General features: G+C 28.0%; 1 protein-coding gene across 1 annotated transcript in view; it reads right to left on the bottom strand.

The window, feature by feature from the left end:
- Positions 1-779: 779 nt before the first annotated feature.
- Positions 780-18,737, bottom strand: part of LOC113373614 — a 20,821-nt gene continuing 2,863 nt past the window's right edge. The window contains exons 4-8 of the mRNA XM_026613901.1: positions 5,505-5,533; positions 4,984-5,225; positions 4,110-4,429; positions 2,738-2,993; positions 780-1,233 (exon numbers count right to left, since the gene is read on the bottom strand). Of these exons, the coding sequence (XP_026469686.1) occupies positions 862-1,233; positions 2,738-2,993; positions 4,110-4,429; positions 4,984-5,225; positions 5,505-5,533 (1,219 nt within the window). The 3' untranslated portion in view covers positions 780-861. The remainder of the gene's footprint in view (positions 1,234-2,737; positions 2,994-4,109; positions 4,430-4,983; positions 5,226-5,504; positions 5,534-18,737) is intronic.

Raw genomic sequence — 18,737 nt, 5'->3', positions numbered from 1 at the left:
TTAACCGTATACATTCACTTTTCCTATTTTGACTTGTGTAATTTTTACTTTACAATATATTCAACATTGATTTAATTAAACATTAGTATTCAAAAATTCTTCGTAGTTTGTTTCTGGTTTCAAATTCATTTTATTTATTTAACAAAGTTTTTTAATTGGCGTCAGATAGAGCATCAACATTACGTACATAAATATTTAAATTTGTACGCAATATTAAATAAATATGCCAATTAGAAGAAAATAAAGGAGTGTTAATATAATACCACATAAAATATTTGATTTAAACCTATTATTATCCATATACACATTTTTATTTATATATAAACATACACAATTATATGGTTTTTCAATGCATTATTACAACTATATAATTAACTTATAACTTATATTTGTAGCCCACCTAGAAAATGAATTATTCTGCAATATGTACTTAATGTTTTTTTAAATTATTAAATTTTATAAATTTTATATATTCATTGCTTTGAATCCATATTTTATTTTGAATTTTTTGTGAACATGGATCCAGCTGAGACTCTCAGGGTATTAAAGCCATAAATTCATATTTATATATATATATATATATATATATATATATGTATATATATATATATATGTATATATAAAGTACTCGAACAATGCAAAAAGCACGAATTATAACTTTTGTCTCGTGAAAAGTTTTCAATGGCATTCATATACATTATTAGTCTTGGAAAAATAAATGTTTGTTCAAAACTCCAGTTCTACGTAATTGTTTCAAACTTCAAGTTTCTACTCTTCGTGGACTATATCTATTACAAAATATAAAATAAAATAAATAATGTTTTTATAAATAAACTATTATATTGAAACTTCCATCAGTTATCACAATAAGAGTCCTTTAACATCTAATTGAGGTGCGTCCGGAACCGTTTTCAAGAACTCAGGCACCTCACATGCATACGTATAACCTCGTTTCACATCCTTTGAATCAAAATGCAACCAATCGAGTTTAGAGATTACGTCGGTGCAGTAGACATAGTCCTTTCTAATCTCATCTAAACTGGCGTACGGATTATTCACACCTATCAACACCACACCCAACTTGGTCTTAGGTTCGTAAATGATTCTGTAGTAAACTTTCGGAACGGGTAATCTAGGATTTGCGTTATTGTCGAAATTCAGATAGATCTCTTTTTGCTCGCCTTTTTCGTTTGGGAATGTCAAGATACCGTTTGTGCCCGTGTAGAGATCAACCTGAAAATATATTTTGTTACTTATTTTGGGAAACTGGATATTACAAATTCCTCGTGTGGTTATTTTTAATTTAATGTTTAAGATCTTATATATTAAACTCAATTACAATATAATATATATATATATATATATATATATATATATATATATGTGTGTGTGTGTGTGAATTGTATAATTTTGTTACAACATATTATTTTTGTGGTTATGCAGTTAATATTGCTCATTGATTATAGTTTCGATCAGCTAGACTTTTAGGGCGAGAATAAAAATAATTTGTGTTATTTATGAAATGCTTAGTTCTTAACATAAATCATATAAAAAGCTCGTGATACACCAAGATGCTACCGAACTCTGTTAAAATAGATCACTTTTCGCCAAATGACTAGATAAAATTATTGGCTTTATCAGGCCATTAAAAAATGATATATAGTTTAAAATATTGTTATTTAGATAAAATAAAACGGTGTTACAGATTGTCAGATAATTTTTGATATGTTTGAATGTTAATGTTATGATGTTTGAATGTTGATTTAATACTGATGTTACATAGATGAATGTTGAGATATTACAAGTTTTAATATTTTTATATTATTTTTCTGATTGATTGATTTTTGGGAGCAAGCAACTGCCTATTTAATTCATTATTTTATTATATATCGATCTGTGATTTAGTATTAAAGGCTCAAGTTTAAAAAAGCTGAATTTCTTAGAAAGTCCGATAAATGATAGGATAAGGGATCATTTTGAATTTCGGCATATTGTAATAAAAGGGATTAGGTTTTACTATTTCTATTATGTATGAACTTAATTATTTAATTTTATTAGACCATGGTTGAGTCTTGGGCGTAAACACTGGTTTACGTGTATTTTTTTTTAATATTGTCCTACCAAAGATAGCAGTTGAAACGTAATCAAACCTTAATATTTTAATTAATTATTAGTTCCATGAAATGATTTAAAAAGTATCAACGATATAAAGAGAACACCATTGTACAATTTTCAAGAATACTAAGTTGCATTGGGTTATCAGTTAGTATAAAAAAACTTATAAAAAATATACTACATGCAGCAAAGACCGGAGAAGGCTACTTTTACTTGGATTCGTATTTTGGATCTATATTTCCAAGTGTAAATGAATATCGCTATTGTTCGATATGAGGTTGACGGCGCTGCGTATGAGTCAGTTAAAAAATAAATGCACGTGATATCTTACTATACCCTCCCTCCCCCACGTGATATTTCGTGATTTTTTGTCAAACCCCCCCCTCCCCCTAAAAACCTCACGTGATTAATGGACGCCCCCTGATTACAATGTATCTATATGTTTGCTATGATTAATAAAATAATCATAATAAAATAAAATTAGGCAGTACTTTAAATAACCAAGATTTAAAGTCTTTCATCTATTTAAGCAATTTATATTTCTTCCACAAAGAGAGAAAATGGGTGTACAAAAGCTAGAGAAACAGCCAGCATAATCTATTAATCGTGAATTAATTCTCACCTCGATTCCTCTGGCGCTCACAAAATTCCTCACCGAGGACTCGACGCGTTCCCAGTTGCCCCCGTTAAATGTCTGCCATTGGGGCGCAACGTTCAAGAAATAGAACGTTCCGCGCTGCTGCGAACCGTATATAAAATCCACCTTAGCGGCCAGGTGTCCACGGGCCATGAAGTAATCGTTCGTATCGTGCACTAGTTGGTTTGCCAGTTTAGTTGAATTTAGAATTTTTGCGATCATTGACTTCTGAGACTTTCTCCTGAAACGTGAGATTAGGTAAATGTTAAGTACTCGCTTTTCTTTGAATATATTGATTATTATTTTTCAAGTTCCAAATAGTTCTCCAGATTGGATATGACTACTTGATTTTTTGATCGATTAGAATTGATTAGATGATAAACATATTTTTCACAATGTTAGTTCGAGAGTACTTCATGTGAAGTGGATATGGGAAATCTTACATTTATAATGTTTTAACTGATAATGCATTTTTTATGCCCGAATGTGACTACTGCTGTTATAAAATGCTAGTACCATTGTCATGAAAATTTGCAATATATAAATTACTAAATGTTATATTATCTTTCTAAAGCAGAAGTTTGTTATCGCCAGGAAATTCCACTTTATTCACTAATTTTATGTTTTCTCGATGTTTCAAGTTATTCTGAATTGTTTGAACCAAGTTGCAAAAAAGTATGCATGCATGAATGATTTTTGAGTTGTGTTCGGTTGAACCGAAACGATTTATAAAATTATAAACCGTTAGAAAATCATCAGCTTGGTATCGTGCTGATAAGTTTTAAAGATCGGCCGGGCCGTTTTTTTTCATAATTACAATAAATTAGATGAAACTTAGCATGCAGTAAGAAATCATGGTCTAACCAAACAACCTAAAAAACTAGAGGCCTAAAAAAGTGGTTGAGATATCAAAAGTCATTAAAATGTATACTAATTACATTGTTTTCAGGGCATTCAACGTGTTTCTGCCCTATAATTGATATAATTACATATATTTAATTTAATTTATTTAATAAAGTTCAATTCATTATTATAATTGAACTAAGAGATTGAAAATGCCAAAGTGATTAATGCTTGTGTACTTAATCACTATCAATTATCATTTTTTGAAAGCAGTTGATAACTGAGAAAAAAACTCAAGAGTGTTAACTGAATAAGTACTTACTGGAAAGCGGCATTTATTGAAGTAGAATTACTAATTCCATCAGAATGTCTTATCTTAAGTAACTACTAGACTTTGTAATCCATTAAATTGATTACATTGTTTTTGGTAATTTACAAAATTAAGTGGATTACTCAATTAAATGTTTTTTTTTTAATTCTATTCTATTCACGATTTTTTGGTAACAATACTCACTTATAAGCGTTATCAACTGAAAAATCATAGTGCTTTCCTTGAATAAAGTTTGGCCTAGGCACAGAATGCTGATATCCCGCATTGGCAGGTGTCATTTTATGATGACTATATAGAGTCTCTGCCATATCCCTGTCATGACATAGGTCGAACAATTTTAAAACTCTTCCGGACGATAATTGAAAGCCTATTTCATAGATTTCGGATCGGCTTTCTCTTCTACCGCATCTGCGACCCGTGGGTTTGGCTTCGTGATACGGGTTTGAAACACAACGGGCTGTGCTGATATTCGACTTGCCCCAAGGCAATTCGAAAGAGCTGCCCTGAAAATTTTAATTAATATACATTTATTAAAACTCCTTGGGTACGAAAAATGATAAAAGAAAGAAAAAAGAAGGGCGAGTGGTGATGATTATTTGATTGAAATGTAGGGTAATGGAATTGAGCAAAAAATTTGGGAATATTAAGCATGCAAATTATGACAAATTTCAAGAAACGTTAAATGTATTAATTATTGTGCAAGCTCATGATAACATAATTATTTTAACTAACGTGAATGTTTTCTTAATCGTGTTTCTGTCAAATATTGATCCCACTTAAAAAATTAAAAGCCGTTCGAAAGAAACAAGTTGGGAATCGCACTGATTAGATTTCGAGAAATATATTTCATGAAAATTTAAGTTGCTAAATGACATTTTTAAAAAAAATTAAATTCTTTACACATATTTATTTCCAACTTGTTTCAAGGATTTCTGATTTGAACATCTCAAAAAAATCATTATATTGTATTCATATATCTAGTACTAATATACGGATGTATACAATTATCATGATTAATTTTTTTTTATAAAACTCGATGTATATTAAATCTAATTACCTCAATACAAGTAGCCATCATAGTTTCAACATAGACGGCCCCAGTCAGCCACCAGAACCAAGGCATTTTTGAAGTGCTAAATTCACTTCCAGCGCATGCTAGCTCTACTTTTTGATTGTATTCCAGACGTAAAATGCCAGAGTCATCTTTAGGTTCTAAGAATTTGTCGGTCCCAGGGATAATGAACAACGGTTGAGGGTCTCCTAGACCCCCAGTTATTGCAACTTCACATCCGGCTGAAGCTGGAAAAAATTACAAAAAATCATGCATATGTAAGTTTATCAATTGCTTAAGCAGCTCGTGTTTGCTGAATACTTTGCAAATAATAGTAACATGTAACTATGTTATATAATATATATATATATATATATATATATATATATATATATATATATATATTAAGTTGTTACATATTATAAGATATAAGATTATTGAATACTACTAATTTAATTTACAAAATAATATAGCAAGAGCAAATATTATTTAGGAAATTAATATATAAATTCAGCATAAATATTTACCTTTATCATCCGACTCGTAATTTATGGTTCTGGAAGATACACAATGCAGTGAAAATATTAACAAAATGAAATTCTTCAACATTGTTTATACAATGTCTATGCAAATAATAGACGTCTGCGAACTGATGTTGCTGTATCCTGCCCTCAAACAATGATTACCGCTATTTATACCCGGAATTTTCTATAAAAATATGTAGAAATTGTTATATATATATATATATATATATATATACATGTATACATATATGTATAATATATTATACACAAGTGTATGATAAGTACATTTTTAGTGATATGAATTGGTTGCTTTAACCAGGGCTTTATAGCACATATTTAGAAAATATACAAAAAATATACAAAATGTGAAAACATCGAATTAAATATAAATGAAAAACAGTTTTCTATATATAACTAAATAGTAAAAACTTAAATAATATTCGAAAGATCAAATTTGAAATTTCTTTAAGTAAGTTCTAATTTTTCTACACCATTGGATCAAATATTTTTCATTATTGAGTTCTTAAGCAATTTAGAAGGTATTCAAAATTAAACTAGATATTTTCAGCAACAACTATTAGAAAAAATAAAATTAACTACATAATCAATTAATTATTAGTAATGCAATTAATATATATACTGACAACGAAACTTACTATATATATTAGAGTAAATAAATTGTTATAGTTCTAAGTGGATCTCAAATATAAAAAAATATCTAAAAATAATTTTTTACATTATTTACTTGAATTATAAAATTGTCATTATGAAATTAATTTTGTTCATTATTATATTTTATTTGCAAATTTTACTCTTCAATTTTACATTTATAATCAAATTATTTTTATAATTATAAAACCCTATTTATGTATACCCACGTCACAAATAAGCAAATGGGAACAGATTTACGATTTTAATCCCATGATCATGAATTAATTGATGAAAATATTTGTGATAATTAATTTTATCCGATAAAAAATGTTTAATCAATTCATTTGCGTAAATGATATGAAATACTTTAGGATTACAGGTATCGATGATTTGCAACAAAATTAAGTGATCATGATCTTTATCACGTCGATAATATTATTGCTAAAACTTACAACTAAATTGTTTTTTTTTTCACAGACGCTTGATTAAATACACGATATATACTGATTGTATTTCTTATTTTAAAATAAATTTATACATGCTAATTGTTTATAATTGTATTTACAGTTCACTTTTCGGCGTTTAACATCACAATGGAATTTCTATAACTGTATTGTAAACTGGTTTCTTTTCGACGGATTCCTTATTTGAATGAACAGAGATTTTGTATATAAATATATACATATAGATACCATATATACACCGTTATGATATTTTAAACATTGCCTCAATTATTTTAAAGGAATACAACATATTTCAGTGATAATAATTTTAACTAGCTAAAATAGTACACACACACATATATATATATATATATATATATATATATATACGTTTAGCTGATAAAATTGCTTTAATAGAGAATGCATATTTTTTAAAAATAAGTCTAAACGGCAAATCCCTAAAGTATGTATGTTTCTTCAAAAATTAAGAATGAAAATTGAAAACTATAAATATGAAAATATATTTTTACTGAAGATGACGGTTTTTAAATATATATATACAAATATAACAGTATCAAATCAAACTGTGGCCATTATAAGATTCTTAACATTTATTGCGTTTACGATAATACGAATGACTGATATTTATAATATTCAAATTGAGGGACATCATATTTCTCTCTTGGCATAAAGGGATGTATTTTAAAGCTTTTTATACGTACCTATATTTCTCATACATAACTTTATATACAGGATCTGATCAATAAATGGATAAGAATTTCCCGACGTACCTACAGCGACTTACAGCCCATGAATAATATATTATTAAAAATGTGTTTCCGTGCCCCCTGCACATAAATCAGGAAGATGCTGTAACTTATTTGTATACAAAGAGATTTAAATAAATACACATATCTTCATGTATTATATATACTGCGAGGTATGACTTTATTAACAATTTTGTTGGAGTATACACAGCTTACGTTATTCTTTCATATAGTTTACAAAACTATACTCAAATAGCTCTAATCAGAATTTTAAAATTTAGAATTTAGAATCTAAATGATAAATTTGACAAAATAGTTATTTGCAATTATACATAAATTTGACGAAATGCTAAATTCTGAATATGATATTATATTTGTTTACCGAGTCTAAAAATAGGGCAGAACATCTATAAAAAAACAAGCATTTCTTAACAAATGTTTTCTAATAAAATTTATCCGTCATGGCTATAACTAGTATTCGCTAGTAAACTAAAATATGGAACAAAAAATATATAAAATTTCAAGTAAAAAAGTAAGTACGAAAGTACTTACGATTTGTTTATCCTAATATTAAAATCAATGAAAACAATAATCCATGATATAGGGATATGGTAATGCCTAATTACAGCAATATATATATATATATATATATATATATATATATATATATATATATATATATATACCATTCATCTATTTTAGCTATACATTTATATATTATATAATATTGCAGGTACTTTTTTAAATATTTTATTTATTGCGTTGTATGCATATATATTAAAATATATAAATGAGCAAATATATTAAATATGTACGAAAACGATATATGTATGGTATTATGTAATTTTGTTTTTTTTTTCATAAAAAATTAGCATAAGCAATTACGCCAAGCTAAATTTAAACAGGAAACCTTGTGGCTGGTAAGTCGAAGCTTTGCCTTACAATTAGTTATCATAAAATAGCTCTATAAATATTTTGATTTGTACAAGAAAATTGTTAAGGCTCATTATGACTTATATATATTTTATTAACTTATGTTTTAATAAGGATTAAACTTAGTCGTTATTATTGGCAAAAGCTTTGCCTTCCTTTATAAATAGTATATTTTTAACAATCCAATATTTTTCAATATTATTATATTTTAATAACGATAGTACAAACTTTGTAAAAATATAATTTTTTAGACTGAATACCAAGATAGCGCAAAATATTGGGCACATCTTTTACCTATGGTTATTTTATGCACTACGTGCTATTTGTATAAGATCCATATTGTATAATATTAAGCTGAATTTAAATGAAGCGTCATTATTATTAAACTCAAAGCACAAGAAAGGCATCATGTTGATATTAAATTGTAATCAAAATCAAATGAAAAAGACAACAGTTCTTTTGTTTATATTCCGATCATTTTGTAAAGGTGTCCTCAAAGGAATAAAAGTTACCCGTAAATCTGTCAAATCCTTTGCCTATCTTTCAAGCGTCCCCGACCGTTTGTTCGTCAAATAAACATCGTGTATATTCATGAGAGTAATATAAGCGCTCTCATTTTAATGAGCGATTTCTTTCGAGCGAAGCTCATTACCGATGAAGCCGAGACGTTCAGGACATCCTTCTTTTTAAAGGATACATGGTTCTCAAAAGGCAATTGGGATTAAACATACCAAAAATATATTAGCGATAGAATATATAGAATCTTCCACACCACATTTTCTCCTGATCAATATATCCCTTTCTCTATATTTTATATCTGGATTCATTGTATTTTAATTTACACTCAAATCATCTATATCATCACTATTAAAGAAATTCTAAATTATTTATTTTACATAGACAAAAAAGTTTTAAAACATTGTCATACTGAATATTATTATTAAAAATTACCAGAATAAAACATCATTCAAAATAAATTCAAATATTTCTAAAGCATTATAAACATAAATTTACAATAATATTTAGTAATGATTAAAAGATTCAAATATAATAAATATGTTGTACTATTTGTACTAATACGGTATTAGTAATAGCTATGCATAAAATATTATTAAACTTATCATATACATATTTTATTATTAAACTCATCATATAGAACCTATTATATACTTATATATTCTTGTTAAGTAGATTTGAACTTTGAGAATTTCTCGAGTATAAATCTTGGCGTCCAATAATGCTAAAGAAAACATCCCCTTTCCTCCAAAGCTCGGTCTGCAACTTGATGAGAGCTTTCTATAAAAGTTCTAATAACTCTCGCGAGAGAGATACATTTGCATATTCTTTTTAAAATGTTCGCCGTCTTTAATTAAAATCAAAGTAGATTTATTATATTGTTATTAATAATTTAACAAAGTGCTCGTGAGATGTTTGAATTTGTTTAAAACGAAGCTCATGTATTATTCTAGGCTCTGTGCAATATTAATTAGTCGTGGAGCAATTATGTTTTGAAAATTCTTTGTTGTTGTTTCTTAAAGCAATCTAAATGCCCTTGTTGAAATCTCATTACTATCGTTTACCGAGCAAAATATTGTGCTTTAATAGAAATACTATCAATACAAAGTAAAGGACTTTAACGAATATTAATCAGGTAGAGTGGTAGACAAAGAGATCATATACTATGTCAAATTATTACTAATAAAATTGATTGTCCATTAATTAAATCACTTTAAGGATATCACATACAACGAGTTTTGAGTTTTATATCGTTTATAATGTATTTCAATTTTTAATGTATGAGGAACTTGCAAGTGTCGCGCACTTTCGCTGATTCTTACTGATGTATTCGTGTTGCCATTACCATAATGATACAATATTTTAGTCTGCCAGAAAAAGCACTTGTTTCTTTTTAAAAGGGGTTGAAAAATATTACTAGTATATATATATATATATATATATATATATATAAAGAATTATGTAAAAATTCTTATGTTCAGATTTTTAAATAATTGTAACGTTCAACAATCTACAATATTTTGCATTTTAAAATCTAAACTTGCAATCTATTTAGAGCGATTTGTTAACCCAATATTAGAGAATTTTAAAAATAGCTATATAAATTTATAATCTTCAAATTATAAATTATTGTTGTAAATTATTTGTAACTATGCAATCGTTCTTCGCGATATATTATATAAAGCATTATTTCAATAGTAGGTTTAATGTATTTATCACATTTTTTATTAAAATTATTTATTTCAAAAAATACTGTCGGTAAACTTACGATGTAAAACATTTATTTTATAATTATCAATTATATTTAACGCTATAATTATAATGTTATATTAAATAGTCATGTATTTTCCAAAATAAACTACAAAACTATAAATCGTTAGACGTAGTCGATAAAGTATTACCTCAATAAATAGCCTTGAAAATTTAAAAGATTTGTAACAGTCTTTCTTTGAATATTATGATTACTTATCTCATGATAAAGAATATTAATTTCAATATTATCAATTTTATTCAAAAAGTATAATACAACATTGTAATAAACAATTAAGTTTTTCCTAATCTAACTACACTATATAAAGAATTATCTCGCCTGTTAAGTGAGCACCTTACATATTCAAGAAAATTCATATATCATGCCACTATTTAAGTTTTTTGCGTATATATTACTAATGATTAACTAAGGATATGAAACATTAATTTTATAATTGTCAATTCTTCTAAATAAGACAACCTGATCACAATGCTGTATTAAACAATCATGTCTTTTCCCAAACTAACTGCAAAACTATACGATCGTTCTTCGCACTCTATAAAATATTACCTCAATAAGTGAGCACCTTAAAAATCTGAGGAATTACATAGATTTATAACGGTCTTCACAAATCCTTCGAGCGTGATGGGCTGCCTGGTTACTTATATTATCGTTTACTGTGATGGATTCTGAAACGAACACCGGGATATATTTCTATAGTCAGCTTATTGCCTGATGTGAAGGGAGGATTAAGGGTGGAATTCCAGCTCAATTTACTATCACATATAGGTTCCAGGTTGGAGGAAGTCACGTATGGCTATTATATTTACTTTATGGAATTTATATTGGTTTTTGATATTAACTTTTTTTGTACTGAGACCTATTATATTCGCATAAAATTTTAGGTATTTTCACATATTCCTTCATTTTTCAGTTTCAGTTCTGATTATTAATTCAGTGTTCTATCAATGTAAATTTGGTAACAACGGTTTTCAATAAAACTCAACTTTGTTGAATAAATATGCCTTCGCAATTATAGAAAATCGGACCATTTAATTCATAAACCTACAGAATTTTATAATATTACAGTCCTTTTCATCAATTGTAAATCAATCATTGAGCAAAATTCTTATTATTTAGAAGTCCGTTCTTCATATTTTGTTGATTACTGTCGAATTCCAATAGCATTAACGTTTTATTTACTTTATTCACGATATTAATATCAACCCAATATTTTATAAACTAAAGTAATATTTCATCATTTTAAAAAATAGTGTTTATTATTTATGAATTATACGAAAACTAAATAATTTATTATAATAAATTTAATGTTTCAAAAATTGTTACAAGTATCGTGTGACAGTTATCAACGCGGACTAGCACAAACAGGTCCTCGGTTCGATTCCATCCTTGGCCAGCTTCAGGTCAAGCTGTAGTGACATCGTGCAAATGATGCACATTTTATTTTGCACATAGTGCAAATAAAGATAGCAATACATTTTCAAGTCTAGCAATAACCATTCCGCAGCATTGCTGCATTATAAAAAATTATCACTCCTACAGAAATTGTAATAATAAAATTTATCATATAGAAATGGGACAACTGTTTGGGTTGCCATCTACAAAAACTGACGTAGTTGTTAATTAAAAATCATTACAACAGCTTATAGAACCCATAAGTTCTGATCGCTTTTCAAAAAAAAATAGAAACGGAAAGAGTAATATTTATATTTGATCAAGTATTATTTTAATATTGAATTATTAATATAACAATATTTATTCCGTGCGTTACCTTTATTGGATAATATATTTGTGGCTATATAATCAAAAAGTTTTGGTTTTAAAAATAAGTTAGGCATTCTAATATTGGTTTGGGTCTGTTTCATTAATGTATTTATATCACCCTTTGGTATAAAATTGCTTGATTTGTCCTCCATACAAAACGATGTTATAAATTTCTCTAACATGTTAAGTCTATGTCACGCTCCTTGCATCAAGATAACGTATTCATCAAAGTGCCCCCAGCCGCGATCACCTTGTGGGGGGCGCGAGATATATTCGCGATAAGGGAAACATGATTTATGTTCTCTCATTGACGTCGCCGTACAATCAAATCGGCGCCACCGCAGACCGCCTTCGCACTTCCTTTTCTCGACGATTTGCATCATCAATATCAGGCTACTCTCTAAAGCTCCGCGTTTTAAAGGGAACGTCTCTCTGCCGTTTTAGATTTACTTCACCGAAGTAATTTAGAAAAGTTTAACAATTGACAGACGTATTGTACATATTCACGTGTCGGTGTAATTTGTCTTGGGAAATACACCTCAAAATTTGTTTTTTTTTTAGTTTTTTGCTCTTTGGAGTCCTTCGGATATATATAATATATATATATATATATATATATAATATATACTCTCAAAACTACATTACAAAAGTCCAGTTTTAAAATCAAAAGCAAAACATGTTCAGTTAAAATTGTTAGTTTATATATTTTTTTTATTTGTAATCTATATGTAATTATTTTATAAAATAATGTTTTTTTTCCTGGTGTGATACTGTTAACAAATAATTGATGAATGATGACACACAATCCGTGTCGAAACGTATATTTCAAATAAATATTTTGTATTTGTTTCTTTTATTTCGAGGACTGGCTGAAAATCATATCTAGATAAACAAAAATTCCTAATTATTATATATATATATATAAAACTATGCTTATCTATTTAAAAATATATTAGTTTTTTTTATGATGACGTCATAAATAGTCACAAATACCATCAATATTACTACCGGCGCAAGAAATATTTGTTTGGTTTTGAAATAATGTTAATTTACTTTAGTATATTATAATAAATATAACAATTATAAAATATGCAATTTTGTAATAGACTCTATTCATTATCTATATACTATAATACTATATAACTTATATTATTCATTCATTTAGACTTATATTTAATTTTATAGTATTTAATACTTTTTATAAATTCTAATTAAATATATTATTTTCAGAAACTTGCTCTATTGAAATGGGTGATTGAGTTTTCATTGGATAGACAAGTAAGTGGTTATTTTTTTTACTATTAATTTATATATATATATATATATATATATATATATATATATATAACTTGGATAACAATCCTGCATCAGATTTCTGTGAAGGCCGTCGTCCACTATCGGTTTTGGTTCGGACAACCGGCAATACATTAAAAAATATGTAAAAAGAGGCGAAAATAGTGGTAATGGGCGCGTAATAGGCGACGAAGAGTAACGGAATCATTTATTTGTGGTGGCTTTCTCGCCATGGACCTACCTGCCTTTAGCTAATTTGGCTGCAAATTAACATTTCAAGAATATGTCGGACGAAAAATCTAAAACATCTATATTCATATATATATATATATATATATATATATATATATATATATATATCTTACGTACAATGCATTTGATAAAATAATACAAACAAATAAATTTTGTTGCCCTAGTTTTTCGCCGACGATATAATGATTTCATTAAACCCAACTGGCTACCCATAACATCTATTTTTCTAAATAATTTATGGCTATGCCGCTATTTATTTTCTATGTTTTCTCAAGGCATCGAATCGTAAATTGATTCCCCTCATACGCCGTGGAGGGACGTCTGAGTGGGGTCATTTGCCTAATCGTTCGTCCTTGGGTTAGGGATGAGGCCAATATTACGAAAACATCGAAGATATCTAAATTGATGTCGTTGGATATATATCTGATAACTGTTATTCATTTGTAATGTTCTAATAAATTGATTTTTATCGAGATATAGAATTGATTAATAAATGCAAAAGAAAGGGAAATTTGTTACTTAAATATAACATCTTTATATTAAATTATATGCAAAAACTTGAATCGTGATATCGATTATTACATGAATATATAGACCTGTTTTTAAAAAAAATCATGTCCTTGATATTGCTGAACCTAATAAAAAAAATTCACCAGTAGTAAGAATTGTTTGTAATTTTTTGTAAATAGGTCAACCGCCGGATTGTCTTCTACAATGTACTATTTTATACTAAATCGTTTTAGTATATTTGTACCGAAGTGTTTTCAAACTTTTTATAGATTTTATTAATATTATTATGTACATTCACGTGAAATTTAATGCATCTATAGTGATTTCAAAATGTTCAATACTCATTTATGATTATATATACAATGATAATTCAATTGTATTGTTAATGTCTAGAATTTGGACAAATACATTTGAGATCTTAATAAAGTAGCGTCCACTTATCAATGGTAAAGATTCTAATAAAAATCTGACGGGTCTTCTCTTCGTAATTATTTGTTCAAAAAATTGTTTTAATAGTTTTGATAAACTTTGTACAACGATAGTACAACGCAATAATAGGATTCTAAAATATCAGAGGCTTACGATAAGCGGTTGAATTATAAAAATTCATTAAAGTGGGGATTTGCGCACCGTACTTAATCGATTCTAATCATAATCTATGTTGAAGTACACGTAGTACAAGTAGTGCATTAAACGTTCTGTGTTCGGTAGGCACTACTGATTACAGTTTACGTCCATACTTAAATAAACTGCATTTTAGAGCCCAAAATGAATAAACTGTGTTAAACGAATTAATTTAATTTAATTCATTACAGATCTTATGTAGGTATGTTTGAAAAGCTTTATTTGACTCGTCGATTTTTTTTAACATAAACAGTTAAATATTTCACCTAAATAACTGAATCTCCATTCTTGTTCATCAATGCATAACGAAATGCTTCTTATAACTAAATAATTTAAAAATAGGAAAAATAGGAAAATGCAAAATTACGATCTAAAAATAACAGCCATTAATCCTTAATTAATATTACGAATGCCTGAATACAAATCCATGTGTGGATTTTATTCATGAATATAAATTTTATAATCGAAATTTAATTATCGTCGACGGTCATCTCTACTTACATTAGAAGTTTTGTTCGGACACTCTAGCGTTATGTGCTATGTGCTCGTTACACGTTGATGGATTATCGACACACACAAGCCTCGCAAAAACTTTCGCAGGTCCCAGGTTCGGCTCCTACGCGCGCACCCGTAAATTGCCCGCCCGTCTGGGTTATTTAAAGCCCGATCCGCATACTCAGTAATTAGTTGTCGTGCGTTATGAAGGGATTTATATTTGCATCGTGTATCAAAGCAAATTTGAATTTCGATTCATAATACCGTGTGTAAATTATATTCAGCGACGCGTGCCAGTTTTATGCGTTACAAAGGCTCGTTTCTGTATAGTATTCTATAGCATGGATTTTTGATGCTATTCATTGATTGATGTTTGTAAGTAATTTCATGTAGCGCAATGAATTTATTTAATAATTCATAGCTGTACTCAATAGTGTATCGTGATTCGAAAAACGAGTTTACATAAAATTCTATGAGTTAATTTGAAAAGTTATTATGTACATTTGCAAATGTACAAATTTCAACTTACACGCTTTAAATGTATTTCACAATTGTTTTCATACTTTACACAATATAATTTTTCATTAACGTAGTACAAGAATATTTATTTTCTCACCGCGGTTATATTTTTATTTGCTGCACAATCTAACTCATAATATTCTAGACTTGCTGTTTCTAAAGGGACGTATAAAAAAGTTGAGCAGAATTAATTTAAAAGGGGAAAAAGTGAGCACAAAAAAGCTATTAAAATGTTCATTCATATTTGCTTTGAGAAATAGCAGAAATATGGTTTTAATTCACATTTATATCAACATTGCGAGATTGCAGATCAATGTTCTTTGAAATAAAAATGAGCTGTACGTGGTTAAACGACATGCATTGAGAGAGATCGAGAAATGTACTTGATTTTTTATTGGTTTTAAAATAATGTATAAAAAATATCTTAATGAATGTTGCTCATTTATCAGAGCTTTATGTTTTAACTGTTACTTTAAAGTTACATCAAAGTAAAATCCCGAACATAATTGTTTTTAATATAAATTTATTAGGTTTTTTACAAAAAGTTTTAGCCATGTACATGAAGCATAATTGTTAATCTCTATAACTATAATAATCGGAGTTCTTGTTTGATATATATATCCTTGTTTGATCATGGATAAATTTAAAAAAGAAAACTATAACTCATTCTTGAAACAAATATAAACATGAATGTTATAAAAATGATATTGAAATTAGCACAACGAGGTAAACAACAAAATCTTGCGTTTTCAAAAATTACAAAAATTATTTAAAACATTGCATTAGCATTTTTTAATTAACCCAAATCAACCAAAGAAATCTTTATTTATTTGCAAGTATAATTTATTCTTAAGGCACTATATGTATCAGACGAAGTATCTGCGTCTTGGAAATTGCCTTACTATTCTGTATTACTTGTTTGGCTGAATTAGAGTCTACACCTTCTATGAGAGCGACTGTGTGGATTTGCGGGTTATGCGTTCACATTGAATTGATAAAGACGCCATCCACGGCATTAGTGCGGAATAATGTAATTCGCGTATACGGCAAATAGTGTTACCGCTACGTCGCAAAGTCCTCGTTAAGCTTCACCGGATTAGCGGCATTGGGAGTGACGAACGCAGACCTCGAGCAGGGCGACGCGTCGGGTCGCGGCGGGTCGCGTCGACGTCGTCCGGCCTGATGGGATGACCAGCTTTATACATTGTGATGCAACTAATAAAACTGAGAATTGTTTCAGTATAAAAGTTGCTGTCGGATTTTAATGACAAAGAATTATAAATCGTGAAATATTCTGGCTCTTGCAATTAGAATAATTATTTTGTGAAAGCCAAATCGATAATATCAAACCAATTATCAGATAAGCAATTATCTTATTATATTCAGCAAAATTCCCAACTATCTCATCATTGTAATGATATCTTTTTTTACTATTTATCAAAAATTTGTTTTACTTGTACTATTTTCTTATTGTCCATATCTCGCCAATGTAAATCTCTGGGTAATACTTTTCACCTCAAATGCATGGAAGCTATTCTATAAAAAAAACTGTTAAACTGATATACTGATACTGATAAACCTAACGCCAAATTTGAGGCAATAGTATCGTTAAAAATCTACACTAATTGTTTTTGAGATAATTGTGCTCTACCCTATATAATTTTGTTTGAATATTCTTAGTCTTTATAATTATTCTTAGTCTTTATAATTAATAATTGTTTTGTGATCCACATATACAACCAATAAATAATACTAAAACAAAATATATTCAATGTATATACTATTTTGTAAATAATTCTATTTCGGAAACACGTTTGTATTCCACTATGATCTGAATTATTTATTGCTATTGCTATTCAAAATCGTATGTTAAAAAATTCAATCGAAACTCGTTCAATAGAATCCAATGCCATAAATAAAAATATAATTAATGATTTATAGATGTACATATATAATGGTATTAAAAATGCAATCGAGAACGCATTTTCAAGCAATTTTATGCCGCTTCGATATATCCCAGAAGCGATATAATTTTTGAGATATGACTTTGTGGGTTTTCTATCTCGTTGAACTGATTTTATTACAAGCATAAAACGAACACATATGCAAAATATCCACGGGATATGCGATGTACCATATATACAAAATAAAATATAGGAAGAAGAACTATTTTGTTAAACTGCGAACGTGTGTGAAATAACATATCATGGAAGAATTTGTTAATTTATATTTATCATCAGAAAGCGTACTTTTGACTTTTTTAATTAATTGTTCCTTTTACTTCTTCAGTTACTTATAACATGATAGATTCATTCTTTTTATTTTATTATTCTTTTAATAAGTTCATGTCATTGATAAGTTCATGGCAATCAGATCCAATGTGTGATTCTTAATTTTGAAGGTATAATTTTGAATGAATTTAACTTTGATCCGGCATATTGTCAGAAATATTTATCAGCAAATTTGGAATAATTATTTATTTAATTCATCTCATGTAAAATTGATTTTATTTAACTTAATCAACATTTTCATTTTCTACTTTTTATTGTTTACATTTTTGCTATGATAAAAGTTTAGTTGGTCTATCTTACTCCACCTACAAGTTAAATATTATAAAGGTTACTTAAAAACATTTCTTGAATTGAATTGAATTGAATTTCTTGAATCTAACTTAAAAATAAGAAAACATCTTATAAAA

The sequence above is a fragment of the Ctenocephalides felis genome, unplaced genomic scaffold, assembly GCF_003426905.1.
Source record: "Ctenocephalides felis isolate EL2017-DRISC unplaced genomic scaffold, ASM342690v1 CF-g0.4_SCAFFOLD_01604, whole genome shotgun sequence".
In the NCBI taxonomy this organism is placed as follows: Eukaryota; Metazoa; Arthropoda; class Insecta; order Siphonaptera; family Pulicidae; genus Ctenocephalides; species Ctenocephalides felis.
This window is presented reverse-complemented; position numbering and strand designations above follow the sequence as displayed.